Source organism: Scyliorhinus torazame, chromosome 9, assembly GCF_047496885.1.
Source record: "Scyliorhinus torazame isolate Kashiwa2021f chromosome 9, sScyTor2.1, whole genome shotgun sequence".
Classification (NCBI taxonomy): Eukaryota; Metazoa; Chordata; class Chondrichthyes; order Carcharhiniformes; family Scyliorhinidae; genus Scyliorhinus; species Scyliorhinus torazame.
This window is the reverse complement of record NC_092715.1, coordinates 15,638,858-15,658,358: the sequence shown is the minus strand read 5'-3', so window position 1 is coordinate 15,658,358 and position 19,501 is coordinate 15,638,858. Positions and strand designations below refer to the sequence as shown.

The following is a 19,501-nucleotide window of genomic DNA, read 5'->3' as shown; positions in this document are numbered from 1 at the left end:
CCTCTGCAGACATCCAGTATCCTCTGCACTTTTTGCTTTACCACTCATCTTAGTGTCGTCTGCAAACTTGGACACATTGCCCTTGGTCCCCAACTCCAAATCATCTATGTAAATTGTGAACAGTTGTTGGCCCAACACTGGTCCCTGAGGGACACCACTAGCTACTGATTGCCAACCAGAGAAACACCCATTAATCCCCACTCTTTGCTTTCTATTAATTAACCAATCCTCTATCCATGCTATTACTTTACCTTTAATGCCATGCATCTTTATCTTATGCAGCAACCTTTTGTGTGGCACCTTGTCAAAAGGCTTTCTGGAAATCCAGATATACCACATCCATTGGCTCCCCGTTATCTACCGCACTGGTAATGTCCTCAAAAAATTCCACTAAATTAGTTAGGCACGAGGAGCGATGATATATGAAGCATCAAATGAGGCCATATGAATTGAGCTCAGAAATAAAACAAAAGGGGCAACCACACTGCTAGGACTGTACTGTAGACCCCAAATAGTGGAAGGGAGTTAGAAGAGCAAATATGTAAACAGATTTCTGAGTGCAAAAACAACAGGGTAGTAATCATTGAAGACTTCAACGACAAAGAACAAAACAGCACAGGAACAAGCCCGTTGGCCCGCCAAGCCTGCGCCGACCATGGTACCTGCCTGAACTAAAAACAGTCTGCACTTAGGGAGTCCGTATCCTTCCATTCCCACCCAGTCATATATTTGTCTTGATGGCCCTTAAATGCCTCTATTGTACCTGCTCCTACCACCTCTCCAGGCAGCACGTTCCATATATTTACCACCCTCTGTGTAAAAATAACTTGCCTCGCACATCTGTTCTAAATGTTTTCCCACGCACTTTAAACCTATGTCCCCTAGTACTTGACTCTCCTACCCTAGGAAAGAGCATCTGACTATCCACTCTGTCCATGCTACTCAATCACGTAGACCTCTATCAGGTCACTTCTCAGCCTCCGTTATGAGAACATACCGAGTTTATCTAACCTCTCCTCATAGTTAATGCCCTCCATACCAGGCAACATCCTAGTAAACTGCTTGTGTACCCTCTCCAAAGCATCCACATCTTTCTGGTAGTGTGGCGACCAGAATTGTACACACTATTCCAAATGAGGCCTGACTAAGGTCCTGTACAGCTGCAACATGACTTGCCAATTTTTATATTCAATGCCCTGACCGATGAAGGCCAGCATGCCGTATGCCCTCTTGACCACCTTATCCACATGCGTTGCCACTTTCAGTGATTGGTGGACATGCAAGCCCAGATCTCTTTGCCTGTCAGCACTCGCAAGTGTTCTACCATTTATTGTGCAATATCAATTGGGGTATGAACCGTGTGAAGGTCACAGAGAGTGCAAAATTCTTCAACATCAAAAGAATGCTTTTAGCCAGAATATAACAAGCGCAACGAGAGAAGGTGCAATTCTAAATTTTGTCTTAGGAAACGAAGCTGGGCAAGTGGACGAAGTAGCAGAGGTGGACCATTTGGAGATAAAAACCATAATATAGTTAGGTTTAACATTGTTATGGAAAGGAAGAAAGATAGAACAAGCACAAAGTTCTAAATGGGGGAAGACAAAATTTTACAAAGTTGAGAGTTGAGCTGGCGAGAGTGGACTGGGGACAGCTATTAGGAGAAAAAACCTTGTCAAATCAGTGGGAGTGGAAGGCATTCAAATGTGACATTCTATGGGCATGGTGTAAGACATGTCCCCTCAAAGAAAAAGGGTGGTACTGTCAAAACTCGAGCCCCCTGGCCTTCCAAAAGCATACAGGTCAAAATAAAACAAAAAAAGAAAGCTAATGTGTCACAAAAGACTGAGTACTGTAGAAAGACTAGAAGTATAGAAAGTACAAAGGTAAAGTAAGAATGCAAATTAGGGAAGTAAAGAGAATATACAAAAAATCTTTTTTTTGTGGGAGCAGAGAAGACTGAGGGGTGGCCTGATCGAGATGCACAAGATTGAGGGCCACGGCGGAGATGGAGTAGCTGTTCCCCTTAGCTGAAGGGTCAGTTACGAGGGGACACAAGTTCAAGGTGAGGGGCAGGAGGTTTTAGGGAGGGATGTGAGGAAAACGTTTTTACCCAGAGGGTGGTGACGGTCTGGAATGTAATGCCTGTGAGGGTGGTAGAGGCGGCTGCACGGTACGTCATAACATTCAAGGCTATGGGCCAAGTGCTGATAAATGGGATTAGGTAGGTAGGTTTGTTCACGTGTCGGAGCAGACCCAACGGCCGAATGGCCTTTTCGGCACGGTGTGGTTCTGTGAACAGAGGAGGCCACGGGGTGACCTAATTGAGGTGTACAAAATTATGAGTGGCCTAGACAGGGTAGACAGGAAAGACCTTTTTCCCCTCGCTGAGGGGTCAGTTAGTTACATGGGGGCATTGATTTAATTTGATTGGTAGAAGGATTAGAGGGGACATGAGGAAAATCCTTTTCACCCAGAGGGGGGTGGGAATCTGGGATCCCCTGTCTAAGTTGGTGGTTGAGGCGGAAACGCTCGACTCATTTAAAAGTTACTTGGACCTGTATCTGAAGTGTTGGAACCAGCAAGGCCCCGGACCAGGTGCTGAAAGTGTCGGTAAAATGGGTGGCTAGTATATTTTTCTTCTTTTTTGACCGTTGCAGACATGAAGGGGTGAATACCCTCTTTCTGCCCAGTAAACATTCTATGGCATTGCTGTCCTGGAGTGGTGACCCTTATAGTTTCATAGAATTTACAGTGCAGAAGGAGGCCATTCAGCCCATCGAGTCTGCACCAGCTCCTGGAAAGAGCACCATACACAAGGTCAACACCTCCACTCTATCCCCATAACCCAGTAAACCCCACCCAACACTAAGGGCAATTTTGAACACTAAGGGCAATTTATCATGGCCAATCCACCTAACCCGCACATCTTTGGACTGTGGGAGGAAACCGGAGCACCCGGAGGAAACCCACGCACACACGGGGAGGATGTGCAGACTCCGCACAGACAGTGACCCAAGCCGGAATCGAACCTGGGACCCTGGAGCTGTGAAGCAATTGTGCTATCCACAAGGCTACCGTGCTGCCCGTGAGGGTAGTTATGGTAAACTGTCACAGTATTACTAGCCTGGGTCAGTTAGCTGGACAGCTGGTTTGTGATGTGGAGCAACGGCAACAGCATGGGTTCATTTCCCGCATCGCTGGAAGCTATTCATGAAGGCCCTGCCTTCTCAACCTTGCCCTTTGCCTGTGAAGTGATGACACTCAGGTTAAATCACCACCAGTTAACTGTCTCTCAAAAGGGGAGAGCAGCCTATGATTGTCTGGGATTTTGGCGACTTTCATTTCACTAACCTGGGGCGAAATTCTCCCGAAACGGCACGATGTCCGCCGACTGGTTCCCAAAACGGCGCCAATCAGACGGGCATCGCGCCGCCCCAAAGGTGCAGAATGCTCCGCATCTTTGGGGGCCGAGCCCCAACATTGAGGGGCTAGGCCGGCGCCTGAGGGATTTCCGTCTCGCCAGCTGGCGGAAACGGCCTTTGTTGCCCCGCCAGCTGGCGCGGAAATAACATCTCGGGGCGGCGCATGCGCGGGAGTGCCAGCGGCCGCTGACAGTTTCCCGCGCATGCGCAGTGGAGGGAGTCTCTTCCGCCTCCGCCATGGTGGAGACCGTGGCGGAGGCAGAAGGGAAAGAGTGCCCCCACGGCACAGGCCCGCCCGCGGATCGGTGGGCCCCGATCACGGGCCAGGCCACCGTGGGGGCACACCCCGGGGCCAGATCGCCCCGCGCCCCCCCCCAGGACCCCGGAGCCCGCCCACACCGCCTTGACCCGCCGTTCAAAAGGTGGTTTAATCCACGCTGGCGGGACAGGCAATTTATCGGCGGGACTTCGGCCCATCCGGGCCGGAGAATCGAGCGGGGGGGGCCCGCCAACCGGCGCGGCGCGATTCCCGCCCCCGCCGAATCTCCGGTGCCGGAGACTTCGGCAACCGGCGGGGGCGGGATTCACGCCAGCCCCCGGCGATTCTCCAACCCGGCGGGGGGTCGGAGAATGACGCCCCTGGAGTGGTTCTCACAAAGTAACCTATCATTGTATCTGCAGGTAGATCTGGGCCTGTTTTGACCCAATTTTGGCAGTAGCATCTGTACATAGCACCAAGAGACACAGATCTTTTTGCTGGCAGTATGGGAGCTGGGATAATCAGCATTTGCCTTCAGGCTCATGTTTACAGCTCGAGATTCATTGACCTTCATTTCTGTTGAGCATTTCCTAATCCCTACATCTTCAGCCCTGATGAGAAATTAAGTTTTCCAAAGACTTGTTTCTCATGGGTGTGACCAGTCCATTTAATGATCACTCGCACACAGGCATACCTATATCCATGTGCATAATAATATTTTCAGAACTAGGTTTGGAAATTCGGGATATTTATCATTCTGGTAGATCAGTAGCCTGTTATTAATCTTTTAAAACGGGCTCATGCCAGTACTTTTAAATCAGTCCGACTATGGCAGGAAAGCCATCAAATCTTTCTGTCCGCTTCTAAATCCAGCATGACATTGACAGGTACATTCTGTCCACCGATTCACAAACAGCAAAAAGCGCAAATCATACTGTAGCAGAGGCTGTGCGTGCCAATCAATTTTTAAAAAAATTATTCTGTCATGAAATGAGAATATTGCTGACAGGGGCAGCAATTATTGCTCATCCCCATATACCCTTGTGAAGGTGGTGGTGAGTTCCCTTCTTGAACTGCTGCACATCAACAATGCTGTTAGGGAGGGAATTCTAGGATTTTGATCCAGCAACACTGAAGGAACGGCAATATATTTCCAAGTCAAGATTGTATGAGACCTGGAGGGGTATTTGCAGGTGGTGTTCCCATACATCGGCTGCCCTTGTCACTCTAGGTGGTAGAGGTTGAGGATTTGAAAGGTGCGATCAAAGGAGCTTTGGTGAGTTGCTGCATTGCATCTGGTAGATGGTACACACTGTTGCCACTGTGCATCGGTGGTGGAGAAATTGAATCTTTAAAGGTGGTGGATGGGGAACTGACCAAGTGGGTTACTTTGTCCTTGATGGTGTTGAGCTTTCAGAGTGTTGTTGGAGCTGCACTCACCCAGGCAATCATACTCCTGACTTGTGCTTTATAGATGTGGACAGGCTTTGGGGAGACACGAGGCAAGTTACTCACCTCAGGATTCCCCACCTCTGAGCTGCACTTGCAGCCATGGTATTTATGTGACTAGTCCAGTTCAGTTTCTGGTCAATGGTAACCCCGAGGATATTGATAATGGGGGATTCAGTGATGGCAATGACATTGATCGTCATGGGCAGATGATTAGATTCCCAATTGTTGGAGACCAAAATATTACTTGCCAAATCAGCCCAAACCCGAGCGTTGTCTAGGTCTTGTTGCATATGGACACAGACCGCTTCTGTACCCTAGTTAATGGTACTGAGCACCGTGCAATGGTGAGCAAATATCCCCACTTCTGGCTCACTGATGATGCACCTGAAGATGGTTGGGCCTAGGAGACTAACTCCAAGAAACTCCTGCAACGAAGTCCTGGGGGTTGAGATGATTGGCCTCCAACCGCAACCTTCTTCCTCTATGCAAGGTACGGCTCCAAATAATGGAGTTTCCCCGATTCCCATTGAACTAGGGCTCCCTGGGACCACACATGGTCAAGGGCAGTCACTCTGACCTCATGTGCTACGTGTTCCTGCTGAGAGCTCAGCACTATTAACTATCACAGAGCAACAATAAATGGTTTCCGCAGTAGTTAGCAGAGGAGTCATTGCAGTTTAGTGCCACAATCCAACAGATTTTCAATCTTGCCAATGCCATTTGGGGTGGAGGAGCAAACCAACGTATAGGTGGAAAAATGGATTCTGCAGCCCCAGTTCAAGTGGTATTGCGCTGACATACGCCAATTCCTTGGGAACAGGCAGCGACATGGGATGTTACCTGTGCGCGTTTCCTCAATGACATTATTGAAGAAATCCTGTGGGCTGCACAAGCAACATCCTGCTGCGCTGTCTGCTCATGAGGAATTGCCGAAACCTGCCGTTACGCAAATGAATTTCTCCCAAACAATATATTTATATATTAAAAGCCTTGCGGCAGTGTCCACCCATTAAGTCCACAATTTGTCTCATGTTGTATCTTATCAATGTCAACATCAGACAATCAGTTTCTTTCAAAAATTGACCACAGTCGTTTCAGTCAAGTGTGAAAGAGGCTGGAAGATCAATAAACAGCAAAATTGGTTTCATATATGCATAAACTATCTTAAAAGATAATAGGGTACTACAGCTGCATTGTCCACTGTCCTTTCAAAGTGAACGCTCTCCAGATTGAAATATCGGACAGTGCCCTGATGGAGACGCCAACTCATTGTGTTGAAGCTGGATATGCCAATTTATGGCTTGGACAAACTGATAATTTTATCTTTGAAGCTGATATCAGGCAAATGAATGAAACCTCTGTAGCAAAATACTAATGCCGCTTTAGACTAATAGGAAAACAGCTTTAGAGCTACAGGATGGAAATCTCCCTGCCAGCAGTAAGGGTGCAAATGAATCGAGTTTGTAATAGTCTCAGCCCAGGTCCTTAGAGATGCAAGTTCACAACAAGAAATTGCACACACTTATGTAAGTTCCAACTAGTCAGTACATTTAGCAATTGGGCAACCTATTACATATTTTTCATGAAACATCGTATAACTGAAATAATCAAATAGCCACCAAGAACATATACAAACCTAGCTATTAAATAATCCACACGCAGCATCAGCACCTTCTGCAGAATACTGGAGTCTCTGATGAGATATCGGAGGGCACGGAGACCAGCTGCACGCACCTCTTTAGCTTCATTTAACAATGCTAATCGCAAACTGTGTAAGAGAACAAATGTTTATTAAGGAGGAACAAGCATTTATACAGTATCTACTTACCAAGTACGTTGGGGCAGCATGGTAGCTCAGTGGTTAGCACTGCTGCCTCACAGCGCCAGGAACCCGGGTTCAATTCTGGCCGTGGATGATTTTGCATGGTTGCAACAGTTGTTATTCACACTCTTTTTCCATTACCTCTTGTCCCCTCAAGGATCTTCTATCCTTACTCCCCTATTTCTCATCTGCACACTTCCTTCAGCAATATCATCCAAAAGCACAGCATTAGTTTTCACATGTACGGTCATGGCACTCACTTCACCACCATTTTTCTGAAACCCTTATTCATGACTTTGCTACCTCATTCCAAAGCACTCATGGTAGATCTCCAATATTCTACCTTGGGATGTTTATATGAATACAAGTTGTAATTGTTGTAATTATTAGCCGTTTTGATTAAAGAATAAATATTGGCTACAGTACCAAGAGAATGCCCCATGTTATTTTCAAATATAAACTTCAAGACATGGATAGGGTCATAATTTATTATCTTACCTAAAAGACAACTCAAGCAATGCAGGGCACCCTCAGTACCACAATGAAATATCAGATTTCATCTCATATTTAAATGCTGGAGCAGGGTTTAAACCCAATGCCTAGATGACTATCAGTGATCATTGTTTAGAAGACAAAAGTTGAAAGATCCACATTACTCTGGAGAGGAAACCCTTTGAACTTGGTCAATGCAAAAAAACTCTCGGCAGTGAAAGAAATCATGTGCTTCCACATATCAACCACAATCTATTTATTGAACTTACCATATAATAATTTCTTCATAAGTAAAGCATAGTTTCTCTTCCCAGTGGCCAACATTACAGAGTAACTGTGGAGGAACAGAGATGGACCATTTAAAATGCAAATGTTACCAAAATGTCAAGTCTAAACAGTATTACTAACTTTATGCCTACTGTTAGAAACAGAATATTGCATGAGGACCAAACATTTGAATGCTGCAGCATGGCATAATAAGACAAGTCGGCACTATGGCTTCCCAAAGAATGAGCTTCTGATTCCAGTCACGCCACACTGGGCAACTGTCAAGTGGAGGCCAAATAACAACATTGAAAGAGAAAGGAAAAAACAGAATGGTCTTTCAGTATTCCAACAAATTCACTTGATTGAATCACAGACGTTTACACCAAGGAGGCAGCTAAATGGCCTAATGCATCAGTGTTACTGCAATGCTGAACAAATTCCATTGTCCATTTTCTCTCCGTATTCCTGTGTTTTAAATATTTATCAAATTTTCCCTAATAATTGAAGCAGGCTATGGAACATTCCCTCCTACAACACTGTGTAAAAAGAAATTCTCCTGACTTTTTTTTTCATCGAATTTGCAGTGCAGAAGGCCATTCGGCCCATCGAGTCTGCACCAGCTCTTAGAAAGAGTACCCTACCCAAGGTCCACACCTCCACCCTATCCCCATAACCCAGTAACCCCACCTGTCACATGTGAGACTTCTTCTCACATTGTCAGTGATAATCCCAATGAGAGGAAATAATCTTTCAAAAAACATTTTGTCTTGAAAATAGAATTGATCACTTCCAGTGGCAGCATGTGAGGAGAGGTCGCTCACTAGGCAGCTCATGCCAGGATCCTTCTTTTAGAGGCCTTTCGCCCAGGCTTTACAGAAAAATGTATTTCTTTGAAGATACAGGTTACCTGTGCCGAGCCAATGCCGAAAAAAAGAGGTAAGCAGCCTGTCGGAGGTAATTCTTTGACCGATGGAGAAAATGGCGGAGGCTATGTGGGAAACAGTGGCCTCCCTGATAACAGCGGATATGCTCTCTAGTGTGCTGGCAAACAAATTCGATGAGCACTTCAATAAACAGTGGAAATTGATATCGGAGAGCCTGTGAAGTAGACTGAGGTGGCCCTGGGCTCTGTCCGTCAGACTGGAAGAAACTGCAGAGACAGTGAAGAAGGTGAGGTGCTGGAGGGTGTGGATAAAGTACTGTCGAGGCACGGTGATCACCTTGCTTTGTTGGAAGCTAGATGGCTGTGGTGGCCAAAGAAAACAAGAGGCTGAGGCGAACTGCCATGTACTTGTTTGCTTTCATAATTTCCAGGAGCGTGTCCTGAAGTGCGGTACGGTACATCAAGGATGGACGTGGGAGAGCAGTCACGTTCCGGAGCTGAACTGCCGTTGTCTGCGTGCCCCCCCCCCCCCCACCCACCGACACACACACACATAATCAAGGTCTGTCCTTTTGCACAATATGTTCCAATGCTACTCAATCACTTGGTATAGTCAACCCGTTTTACAGCACAAAAAGTGGCCCTTCGGTCCATTGTATCTGCATCAGCTATCAAACGCCTATCTATTTTTATTTACCAGCACTTGGTCCATAGCCTTGTATACTATGGTGCTTCAAGTGTTCATCTTAATGCTTCTTAAAAGTTGAGAGTTCCTGCCTCTACCACCCTTTCAGGCAGTGAGTTCCAGACTCCCACCAGTGTCTGCACAAAAATATTTGTCCATGAATCCCATCTAAATCCCCCTGGTTATTGACTTCCCATAATAATCTTTATTAGTGTCACAAGTAGGCATAGGCTTACATTAACACTGGAATGAAGTTATTGTGATACTCCCCTAGTCACCACACTATGGCACCTGTTCGGGTACACAGAGTGAGAATTCAGAATGTCCAATTCACCAAACAAGTACATCTTTCGGGACTTGTGGGAGGAAACCGGAGCACCCGGAGGAAACTCACGCAGACATGGGGAGAACGTGAAGACTCCACACAGACAGTGACACAAGCTGGGAATTGAACCTGGGACCCTGGAGCTGTGAAGCAATGTGCTAACCCCTGTGCTAACCTGCTGTCCCGTCCTGACTGTGCCACCACATCAGGTGGGCCAGGACATACACAGGGATGGTAGTGGTGTTGTCTGGTATGATTCTATGAGGATGACAATGTGGTTAGCATTGCTGCCTCATGGCACTGAGGACCCAGGTTCGATTCTGGCCCCAGGTCACTATCTGTGTGGAGTTTGCACATTCTCCCAGTGACTGTGTGGGTCTCACTCCCACAACCCAAAAAAATGTGCAGGGTAGGTGGATCACTTAATAGGTTATTTGCCCTCAAATTTACTAGCATCAATAGATTAAACCTAACATTGTGAATTGGAATTTTGCCATTATGCCAATTGCCAGCTCACTCCTCCCACCTCCCTGCCTTTGCTAAAAATTTAAATATCAAAAATTGTACAATTTAATATGTGAAAATATACAAGTCCTGTATGAAGCAACACGATCAGTTTGAAGAGGCCATTTCCTCTTTAATTTCCTGTTTGTGTTTTGTTGGTTAGGTAAGGGAATTGAAATATCATTTGCAGGGAGAGTAGACCATTCTGTTGTAATTAAATGTTATACTCGGCACCAGAATTTCCCATACTGGGTTCTGAAAGAGGCTTCCAGGGGGTCCACAGCAGACCAGGCTGTTATATAAATTTGAAAAATGCTTCAAAGCTGCTTGCCCAATCAGAGGCTGGCTTCTCCAGAGGGCAAACTGGAAACGGAATGAGAATCAAATTTTCCGGATTGGGGCGGGGGGGGGGGGGGGTCCAGACGACGGGGGTGGGTCCAGATGACGGGGGCATTTCTAGTTATAGGGGAAGTGGCTATCAGGCAGAAGTAGGCCTCAAGTTGGGAATGGAAGGCGGGGGTGGCGTGCATAAATGGGCGAGGGCAGTGTGCACGTGAGAGAGACGTGCGTGTGTAAGAGGTGAGAGAGAGACGCGTGTGTAAGAAAGAGGTGTGAGAAAGAGACGTGTGTGTGTAGGAAAGATGTGAGAGAGGTGCGTGTATATATATATATATATATATTATATGTGAGAGAGAGAGAGCTGTGTGTGTTGTGAGAGAGCGAAAAAGAGAGGGGCAAATGTGAGAAAGAGAGAGAGTGTGTGTCAGAATCCAGTTTTCCAGCAGCACTGCACCCATTAACCACTTCAACGCAAGGAGCAACATCACGTCTCCCATAACAAATAACAAAAAGGTTAGACTCTAGTATTTTATTCTAAATGAGAACTTTTATAAGTATAATAAAAGATTACAAATAGGAAATAGAAATATAAGAAATAGAAAAAGTTCTATAAATTAGGTTTCTATTGCGAGAAAATAATCAATCTTTTGTGGTTTAATTCTTCAACTCAAGAAGAATGTTTCTCAGGGGTTCCATCAGTACTCTTGGGAGGTCTTAAGGGTTCCGTGGCTGGAAAAGTTTGGGAAACCCTGCTTGCACCATACATTGTTGTGCATTGCAATGAACATGATAGCTTCCTATCCTATCCCACACATTGTTGGGACGTATAACACAAAATCAATGGGTGGTAATCCCGGTAACACTGTTACAATGAGATGTGGCTTTTATGAGTAAGTGGCCAAATGGTGCTGCTTCCTTCGAGCCTCACATTCTCCCCCAGCTTCATAGAACATAGAACGATACAGCGCAGTACAGGCCCTTCGGCCCACGATGTTGCACCGAAACAAAAGCCATCTAACCTACACTATGCCATTATCGTCCATATGCTTATCCAATAAACTTTTAAATGCCCTCAATGTTGGCGAGTTCACTACCTTATCAAATGCTTTACTGAAATCCATATACACCACATCAACTGCTCTACCCTCGTCTACCTGTTCAGTCACCTTCTCAAAGAACTCGATAAGGTTTGTGAGGCATGACCTACCCTTCACAAAGCCATGCTGACTATCCCTGATCATATTATTCCTATCTAGATGATTATAAATCTTGTCTCTTATAATCCCCTCCAAGACATTACCCACTACAGACGTGAGGCTCACCGGTCTATAGTTGCCGGGGTTGTCTCTACTCCCCTTTTTGAACAAAGGGACCACATTTGCTATCCTCCAGTCCTCTGGCACTATTCCTGTAGCCAATGATGACATAAAAATCAAAGCCAAAGGTCCAGCAATCTCTTCCCTGGCCTCCCAGAGAATCCTAGGATAAATCCCATCAGGCCCCGGGAGTTATCTATTTTCAGCCTGTCCAGAATTGCCAACACCTCTTCCCTACGTACCTCAATGCCATCTATTTTAATAGCCTGGGTCTCAGCATTCTCCTCCACAACATTATCTTTTTCCTGAGTGAATACAGACGAAAAATATTCATTTAGTATCTCGCCTATCTCTTCAGACTCCACACACAACTTCCCATCTCTGTCCTTGACTGGCCCTACTCTTACCCTAGTCATTCGCTTATTCCGGACGTACCTATAGAAGCTTTTCCTTGATCCTACCTGCCAAATACTTCTCATGTCCCCTCCTTGCTCGTCTTAGCTCTCTCTTTAGATCCTTCCTCGCTACCTTGTAACTATCCATCGCCCCAACTGAAACTTCACACCTCATCTTCACATAGGCCTCCTTCTTCCTCTTAACAAGAGATTCCACTTCTTTGGTAAACCACGGTTCCCTCGCTCTACGCCTTCCTCCCTGCCTGACCGGTACGTACTTATCAAGAACACGCAGTAGCTGATCCTTGAACAAGCTCCACTTATCCAGTGTGCCAACACTTGCAGCCTACTTCTCCAGCCTATCCCCCCCAAGTCACGTCTAATGGCATCATAATTGCCCTTCCCCCAGCTGTAACTCTTGCCCTGCGGTGTATACTTATCCCTTTCCATCACTAACGTAAACGTCACCGAATTGTGGTCACTGTCCCCAAAGTGCTCTCCTACCTCCAAATCCAACACCTGGCCTGGTTCATTACCCAAAACCAAATCCAACGTGGCCTCGCCTCTTGTTGGCCTGTCAACATATTGTGTCAGGAAACCCTCCTGCACACATTGCACAAAAAACGACCCATCTAATGTACTCGAACTATATCTTTTCCAGTCACTATTTGGAAAGTTAAAGTCTCCCATAATAACTACCCTGTTACTTTCGCTCTTATCCAGGATCATCCTCGCCATCCTTTCCTCTACATCCCTAGAACTGTTTGGAGGCCTATAGAAAACTCCCAACAGGGTGACCTCTCCTTTCCTGTTCTAACCTCAGCCCATACTACCTCGGAAGATGAGTCCCCATCTAGCATCCTCTCCGCCACCGTAATACTGCTCTTGACTAGCAGCGCCACACCTCCCGCTCTTTTGCCTCCTTCTCTGAGCTTACTAAAACACCTAAACCCCGGAATCTGCAACGTCCATTCCTGTCCCTACTCTATCCATGACTCCGAAATGGCCACAACATCGAAGTCCCAGGTACCAACCCATGCTGCCAGTTCCCCTATCTTAATTCGTATACTCCTGGCATTGAAGTAGACACACTTCAAACCACCTACCTGAACACTGGCCCCCTCCTGCGACGTCAAATCTGTGCTCCTGACCTCTATCCTCTCATTCTCCCGTACCCTAAAACTACAATCCAGGTTCCCATGCCCCTGCTGCATTAGTTTAAACCCCCCCAAAGAGCACTAACAAATCTCCCCCCCCAGGATATTTGTGCCCCTCAGGTTCAGATGTAGACCATCCTGTCTGTAGAGGTCCCACCTTCCCCAGAAAGAGCCCCAGTTATCCAGAAATCTGAATCCCTCCCGCCTGCACCATCCCTGTAGCCACGTGTTTAATTGCTCTCTCTCCCTATTCCTCATCTCATTATCACGTGGCGCGGGCAACGACCCAGAGATAACAACTCTGTTTGTTCTAGATCTGAGCTTCCATCCTAGCTCCCTGAAAGCCTGCGTGACATCCTTGTCCCCTTTCCTACCTATGTCGTTAGTGCCAATGTGGACCACGACTTCATGTGTGATACAATAGAGGAGCAATTGTGTTGTATTGCCTTGAGTAAATAAATGATACTAGATGTGCAAATGTATACGGCCATAAGACATAGGAACAGCCCATCCAGTCTGCTGTACCATTAAATGAGATCATGGCTGATGTGATATGATAGTCCTCAACTTCACTTTCTCGCCTTGTCTCCATAACCCTAGACTCCCTTACTGATAACATACCATGGCCTTGAACAGAAAATCCATGTTAAAATCCATGCCAGAAGTTTGCTGGGTAAAAATGAATTTGATTAGTTCTGGTCCAGTTTCTACAGGAGGGTTACTGCTGTACATAGTTTGATATGGTCCAGCTGAGTAAAAAGTATGAAGATGAGGCATGAGCCCACTCGATAAAATTAGATACAAATGCACGGTGGTGGTGAGGGTACTGTCATTGGCGGGTTGGAGGAGGGCAAATCTTTGGGTATCTATGGGAGGCTGCTGGCAGAGGACAAGGTCTTGCTGGACGGGATTAAGGCAAAATAGGAGAGGACTAGGGGGTGAAGTGGAGGGGGTGTGGTGTGAGGCCTTAAGGAGGGTGAATGCCATGTCGTCGTGTGCGAGGCTCGGGCTCAAAGAACTAAAGGTAGTGCATTGGGCACACTTAATGAGGGCAAGGATGAGTCGGGTGTTTGAGGGGGTAGAAGATGAGTGCGAGCGGTGGGGGAGTGGCCCAGCCAATCACGTACATATGTTCTGGGCATTTTCTCAGGGAGCAAACTTTTGCGGCAATTTCTTCAGCACCATGTCGGCGATCTTAGTAGGGAGCTGGAGCCGGGTCCCCTAGAGGCCATACGTTCAAGAACATATTTGCAAAAATAAAATTTAATTTTACGGCACGGTAGCACAAGTAGCTAGCACTGTGGCTTCACAGCACCAGGGTCCTAGGTTCGATTCCCCGCTGGGTCACTGTCTGTGCGGAGTCTGCACGTTCTCCCAGTGTCTGCGTGAGTTTCCTCCGGGTGCTCCGGTTTCCTCCCACAGTCCAAAGACGTGCAGGTTAGGTGGATTGGCCATGATAAATTGCCCTTAGTGACCAAAACAAAAGTTTAGGAGGGGTTATTGGGTTACGGGGAAAGGGTGGAAGTGAGGGCTTAAGTGGGTCGATGAGTCTCGATGGGCCGAATGGCCTCCTTCTGCACCATATGTTCTATGTTCTGTGTTTAAATATCAATGGACAACCTCCCAGGCACCATAAGTTCATTCTTGTTCCTTTCTTACTATTATGCTTGCATTTCCTAACACAAAGCCATCACGTATGCCGGCCCTGTGTGTCAGGGTACACGTACACACACACACACGTACGCGTATACACACACAGTATCTTTTGAGCATTATATAGACTGTTAAGGCAGTTGAAGAGTGGTAATTTAACCTCATTTCAAAATCCACTACAATAAGGGAGAGAGGAATCCAGCAATTGTTTATTCATTCACAGCACCTCATCCCCTATCGTTCCCTCACTGGGCAGGCTACAGACATGTGACAAAATGAGATTGGGGAGGCACAAGGACAAAAAAACTGTAATAGAAAAGTTACTACCAATACCTATCCACAAAGTCATATGCTGCAGCCAGAACGTAAGCAAATATTATTTGAAATTTAACAGCCTACAAAAGACTGAAAGGCTCCAGTTGAGACCAGGCTCCAGTTGAGACCAAGCTCCTAGCAGAAATACACCCCGTCGGTCTCTCTGCTGCCCTAAGATTCTACTTCATGTCACTGGGGCACTGCCAATCAACTCCACTTCCCTGCTTTTCATGGCTGTGTGCAGCAATGCCGAGGAGATTTGTTCCTGACGACCCGAGCATAACGCAGGAGAGTTGACTACTCTAAAATTCACACATTAGGCAGATGGGCAAAATAGTGGAAGCAGTTTGCCACATGTGGAAATTCAGCCCAGCTAGTCGGTGCTGTGAAGGGAGAAATGACAAGCATCTTCTTAGTTGAAGGAAGCTGCAGTAATATTTATCGCCAGCGTGACATCAGGAGGAAAACATCAGTGTGTGACACTCAAGATTTAGAGATCAGATCACCAGCCTAGCCTGCTTGCCCTCACGTTACAAACCTTAAGAGGAGGCAAGTCAGGAAGAGAGAAAGAAAGACAGGAAGGGAGGGGGAAGAGAGAGAGAGAGAGAGAGAGAGAGAGAGAGAGAGTGAAAGACAGACACTGTCCTCACTCACTGGCCTACTCATCTCAGTGGCCCGAGAGGATTTGATATGCAAACACTTCTATGGAGTGCCAGCTGCGGAAACTCGACTATTAGAGAAAGAGAAACAAAAACACGCAGAGTCTCAACTATTCTATAGTATCTTTTCAGTAATTCCTTGTAACCAGCTCAAACTGTTTCAGGTATTTCCTCAATTTGTGTGTTATCAACAGGGTTACTTAAACACGGCTTATTTTCAATGACCTGTTTGCTACGAAAAGAATTCCAAGTTGAATATCGAACCCGCAATAATCTTCTCAGCAAATGCAACACATGGAGACACCAAAACACTTCGACAATAACTGCCTAATTTAGTTTAGATACTTATTTTATGAAAGGGAATATAAATAACGTTTAGATAGAATCATGTAGCACACCTGGACACAAAACATTGATTCCTTCAACACCTGGATCAAATGTCACTGGACATTCTCCAATTTTTATCAAGTTATAATTCTTTATGAATAAATTCTATATTACAGCCTAGGGAACTCTGTTCAGTCATCGTTATCCGTGGGGAAAAGAGCTATAGGAATCTACCATTTTCTAACTTGAGTATAACAGAGGCTGCAAAAGAACCTTGAAGGCAGCATGGGGAGAGGTTACCAGTATCAGGATGCATTTCTTTAGCCCCCAGCAGTAGCTAGGAGTGGGGTTGCTGCTCACCTACGTGCACCTGCACCAACTTGGCAGAAAATGAAAGCAGGGAATTTGTCAATGATAGCAGAGTATTGTAAAGATGGGAGCCCCAGATGACTCATTCTCCAGATTTATTAACCCCCTGAAGGTCAAGTTACACCAGTTAGAACGAGATTCGCTCTAAGATGGAAACAAAAAGTATGGACAGCAAATGGCATTAAATGCACATTTTAAATTACATTTTCAAGAGGGTGGAGAGCACTGGCAAGGAGCTGATGCTTCCTTTTAATAATAATAATCTTTATTGTCACAAGTAGGCCAACATTAACACTGCAATGAAGTTACTGTGAAAAGGCCCTAATCGCCACATTCCGCCGCCTCTTCGGGTACACTGAGGGAGAATTCAGAATGTCCAATTCACCTAAACAGCGCATCTTTCCGGACTTGTGGGAGGAAACTGGAGCACCCGGAGGAAACCCACACAGACACAGGGAGAACGTGCAGACTCCAAACAGACAGTGACCCAAGCCAGGAATCGAACCTGGGACCCTGGAGGTGTGAAGCAACAACGCTAACCACTGTGCTGCCGTGCCGCCCACCTCGAGGGGAATTCTAAAACGAGTGGTCATAATCTTTGAATAAGAGGTAGCAAATTTAAAACAGATGTGAGGAAAAAATACTTCTCCCAAAGGGTTGTGAATCTGTGGAATTCGCTACCCCAGAGGCAGGGACAGTGAGTAAATTTGAGAAGGAGTTCGGCAGATTTTTAATTGGTAATGGGTTGAAGGGTATGGAGAACATGCAGGACGGTGGAGATGAGGCCAGGATGGGATCAGCCAGATCACATTGAGGATGTTAGGCTCGGGAGGCTAAATTGCGTTCTCCTGCACCTAGGTCATGTGTTCTTGGGAGATGCTCTGGCTGATTTCACAATCCAGCTCTTGGTCTGTAACATTGTAGGTAGCAGATGAGGACCATATCAGCCATGATAAAATGGCAAAGCAGACTCGATTGGCCATATGGCCGAATTTTGCTCCTATATATTATGAACTAAGGCCGACCTTCAATGCCCATCCTAAATGCCTGCCTTTTTGAACCGGGAGTCCATGTGGTGTACATACACACACCCACAGTGCAGTCAGGGAGGGACTTCAAGGTTTTGACCCAGTGACATTGAAGAACAGCAATATATTTCCAAATAAGGATGGCATGTAAATTGTAACAAAACCTGAAGGTGGCGGTACTCCCATGCACCTGTTGCCCATGTCCTGCTAGTTGGTAGAGGTCAGAGATGTGGACCGTGCTTTTTAAGGAGATTTGGTGAAATTCTGCAGTGCATCTTGTAGATGATACACAGTGTACGTTGATAGTGGGGGATTCAGTGATGGCAGTTGGCTAGTTGTTCCCTTAGAACATAAGAGTGGTCATTCAGCCCTGAGAGCCCGCTGCACCATCCAATGAAATTATGACTGATTCTTCTACTTTTAACACCATTTTTCTGCACTATCCTTTTATCCCTTGATGTTGGCAATATGTAGAAATCTATTGATCTCAGTCTTCAGCAACTGAGCTTCCACAGCCCTGTGAGTAAAGGTTTCAGTCCTAAGTGGCCTGCCCTTATTCTAAGACTGCGTCCCCTGGTATTAGAATCCCACCAGCCAGGAGAAACATCCTTCCTGCATCAACCCTGTCAAGTGTTATAAGAATATTCTCAGATCACCTCTCATTCTTCTTAACGCCAGAGAATAATATTTCTTCTTTCTTCTTAGGACAATCCCCTCATCCCAAGAACTAGTTTTGTCAACCTTCTTTACAGTCCCTCTATGACAAGTATATCCTTCCTTGGGGTAAGAGCAGCAAAACTTTTTTAATGTGGGATGTCACTGACTGAGCCAGCATTTATTGCCCATGTCAAATTGCCCTTGGACTTTCAGAGGGCATTCAAGAGTCGAACACATTACTGTGGGTCTGGAAGTAATGATCCCAGGTAAGAATGGCAGACTTTCTTATCTAAAGGAAGGTAGTGAACCAGATGGGTTTTTACAACAATCGACAATGATTTCTTGGTTATCATTACACCTTCGGGCAGCACAGTAGTATTGTGGATAGCACAATTGCTTCACAGCTCCAGGGTCCCAGGTTCGATTCCCGGCTTGGGTCACTGTCTGTGCGGAGTCTGCACACCCTCCCAGTGTGTGCGTGAGTTTCATCCGGGTGCTCCGGTTTCCTCCCACAGTCCAAAGATGTGCAGGTTAGGTGGATTGGCTATGCTAAAATTGCTCTTAGTGTCCAAAATTGCCCTCAAGTGTTGGGTGGGGTTACTGGGTTATGGGGATAGGGTGGAGGTGTGGACCTTGGGTAGGGTCCTCGTTCCAAGAGCCAGTGCAGACTCGATGGGCCGAATGGCCACCTTCTGCACTGTAAATTCTATGACAATTCTGACTATTTAAATCCAGATTTTTTAAATTGAATTCAAATTTTACTGTCTGGTGTGGTGGGATTTGAACCTGGGTTCCCAAAAAATTGCCTTAGGTCACTAGTCCAGTCACAATACCAGTGCCTCCCTACACAATATCAGAGGTGTGGTCTCGCTGAGGTTCTCTATAACTGCAGTAAGATATCTTTATTCCTATAGCCAAATCCCGTTGTAACAAAGGCCAACATAACATTTGCCCCCTTAAATGCTTGGTGTACCTGCATGTTAAGCTTTCAGTGACTCATGAACAAGGACTAATGAGGTACCACAAGGATCAGTGTTTGCTTCCCAGCTATTCACAATGATTTGGATGTGTAGATTAAATTAATATTTCCAAGTTTGCACAAAACTAGGTGGAAGTAGGAGTTGCGAGGAGGATGCAAAGACACTTCCAGCTTTGGAGAGGCTAAGCGAGTGGGC

At 46.0% G+C, this 19,501-nt stretch overlaps 1 protein-coding gene across 2 annotated transcripts in view; it reads right to left on the bottom strand.

Annotated features, from left to right (window-relative positions):
- The window catches only part of LOC140429071 (rapamycin-insensitive companion of mTOR-like), a 321,889-nt gene that overhangs the window by 217,138 nt on the left and 85,250 nt on the right, over positions 1-19,501 (bottom strand). The window contains exons 4-5 of one of the 2 annotated variants that reach the window (XM_072515622.1): positions 7,717-7,781; positions 6,770-6,901 (exon numbers count right to left, since the gene is read on the bottom strand). In XM_072515622.1, coding sequence (XP_072371723.1) covers positions 6,770-6,901; positions 7,717-7,781 — 197 coding nt within the window. Of the gene's footprint in view, positions 1-6,769; positions 6,902-7,716; positions 7,782-19,501 lie in introns of those variants that run through there. The other variant, XM_072515623.1, reaches the window with a different exon arrangement.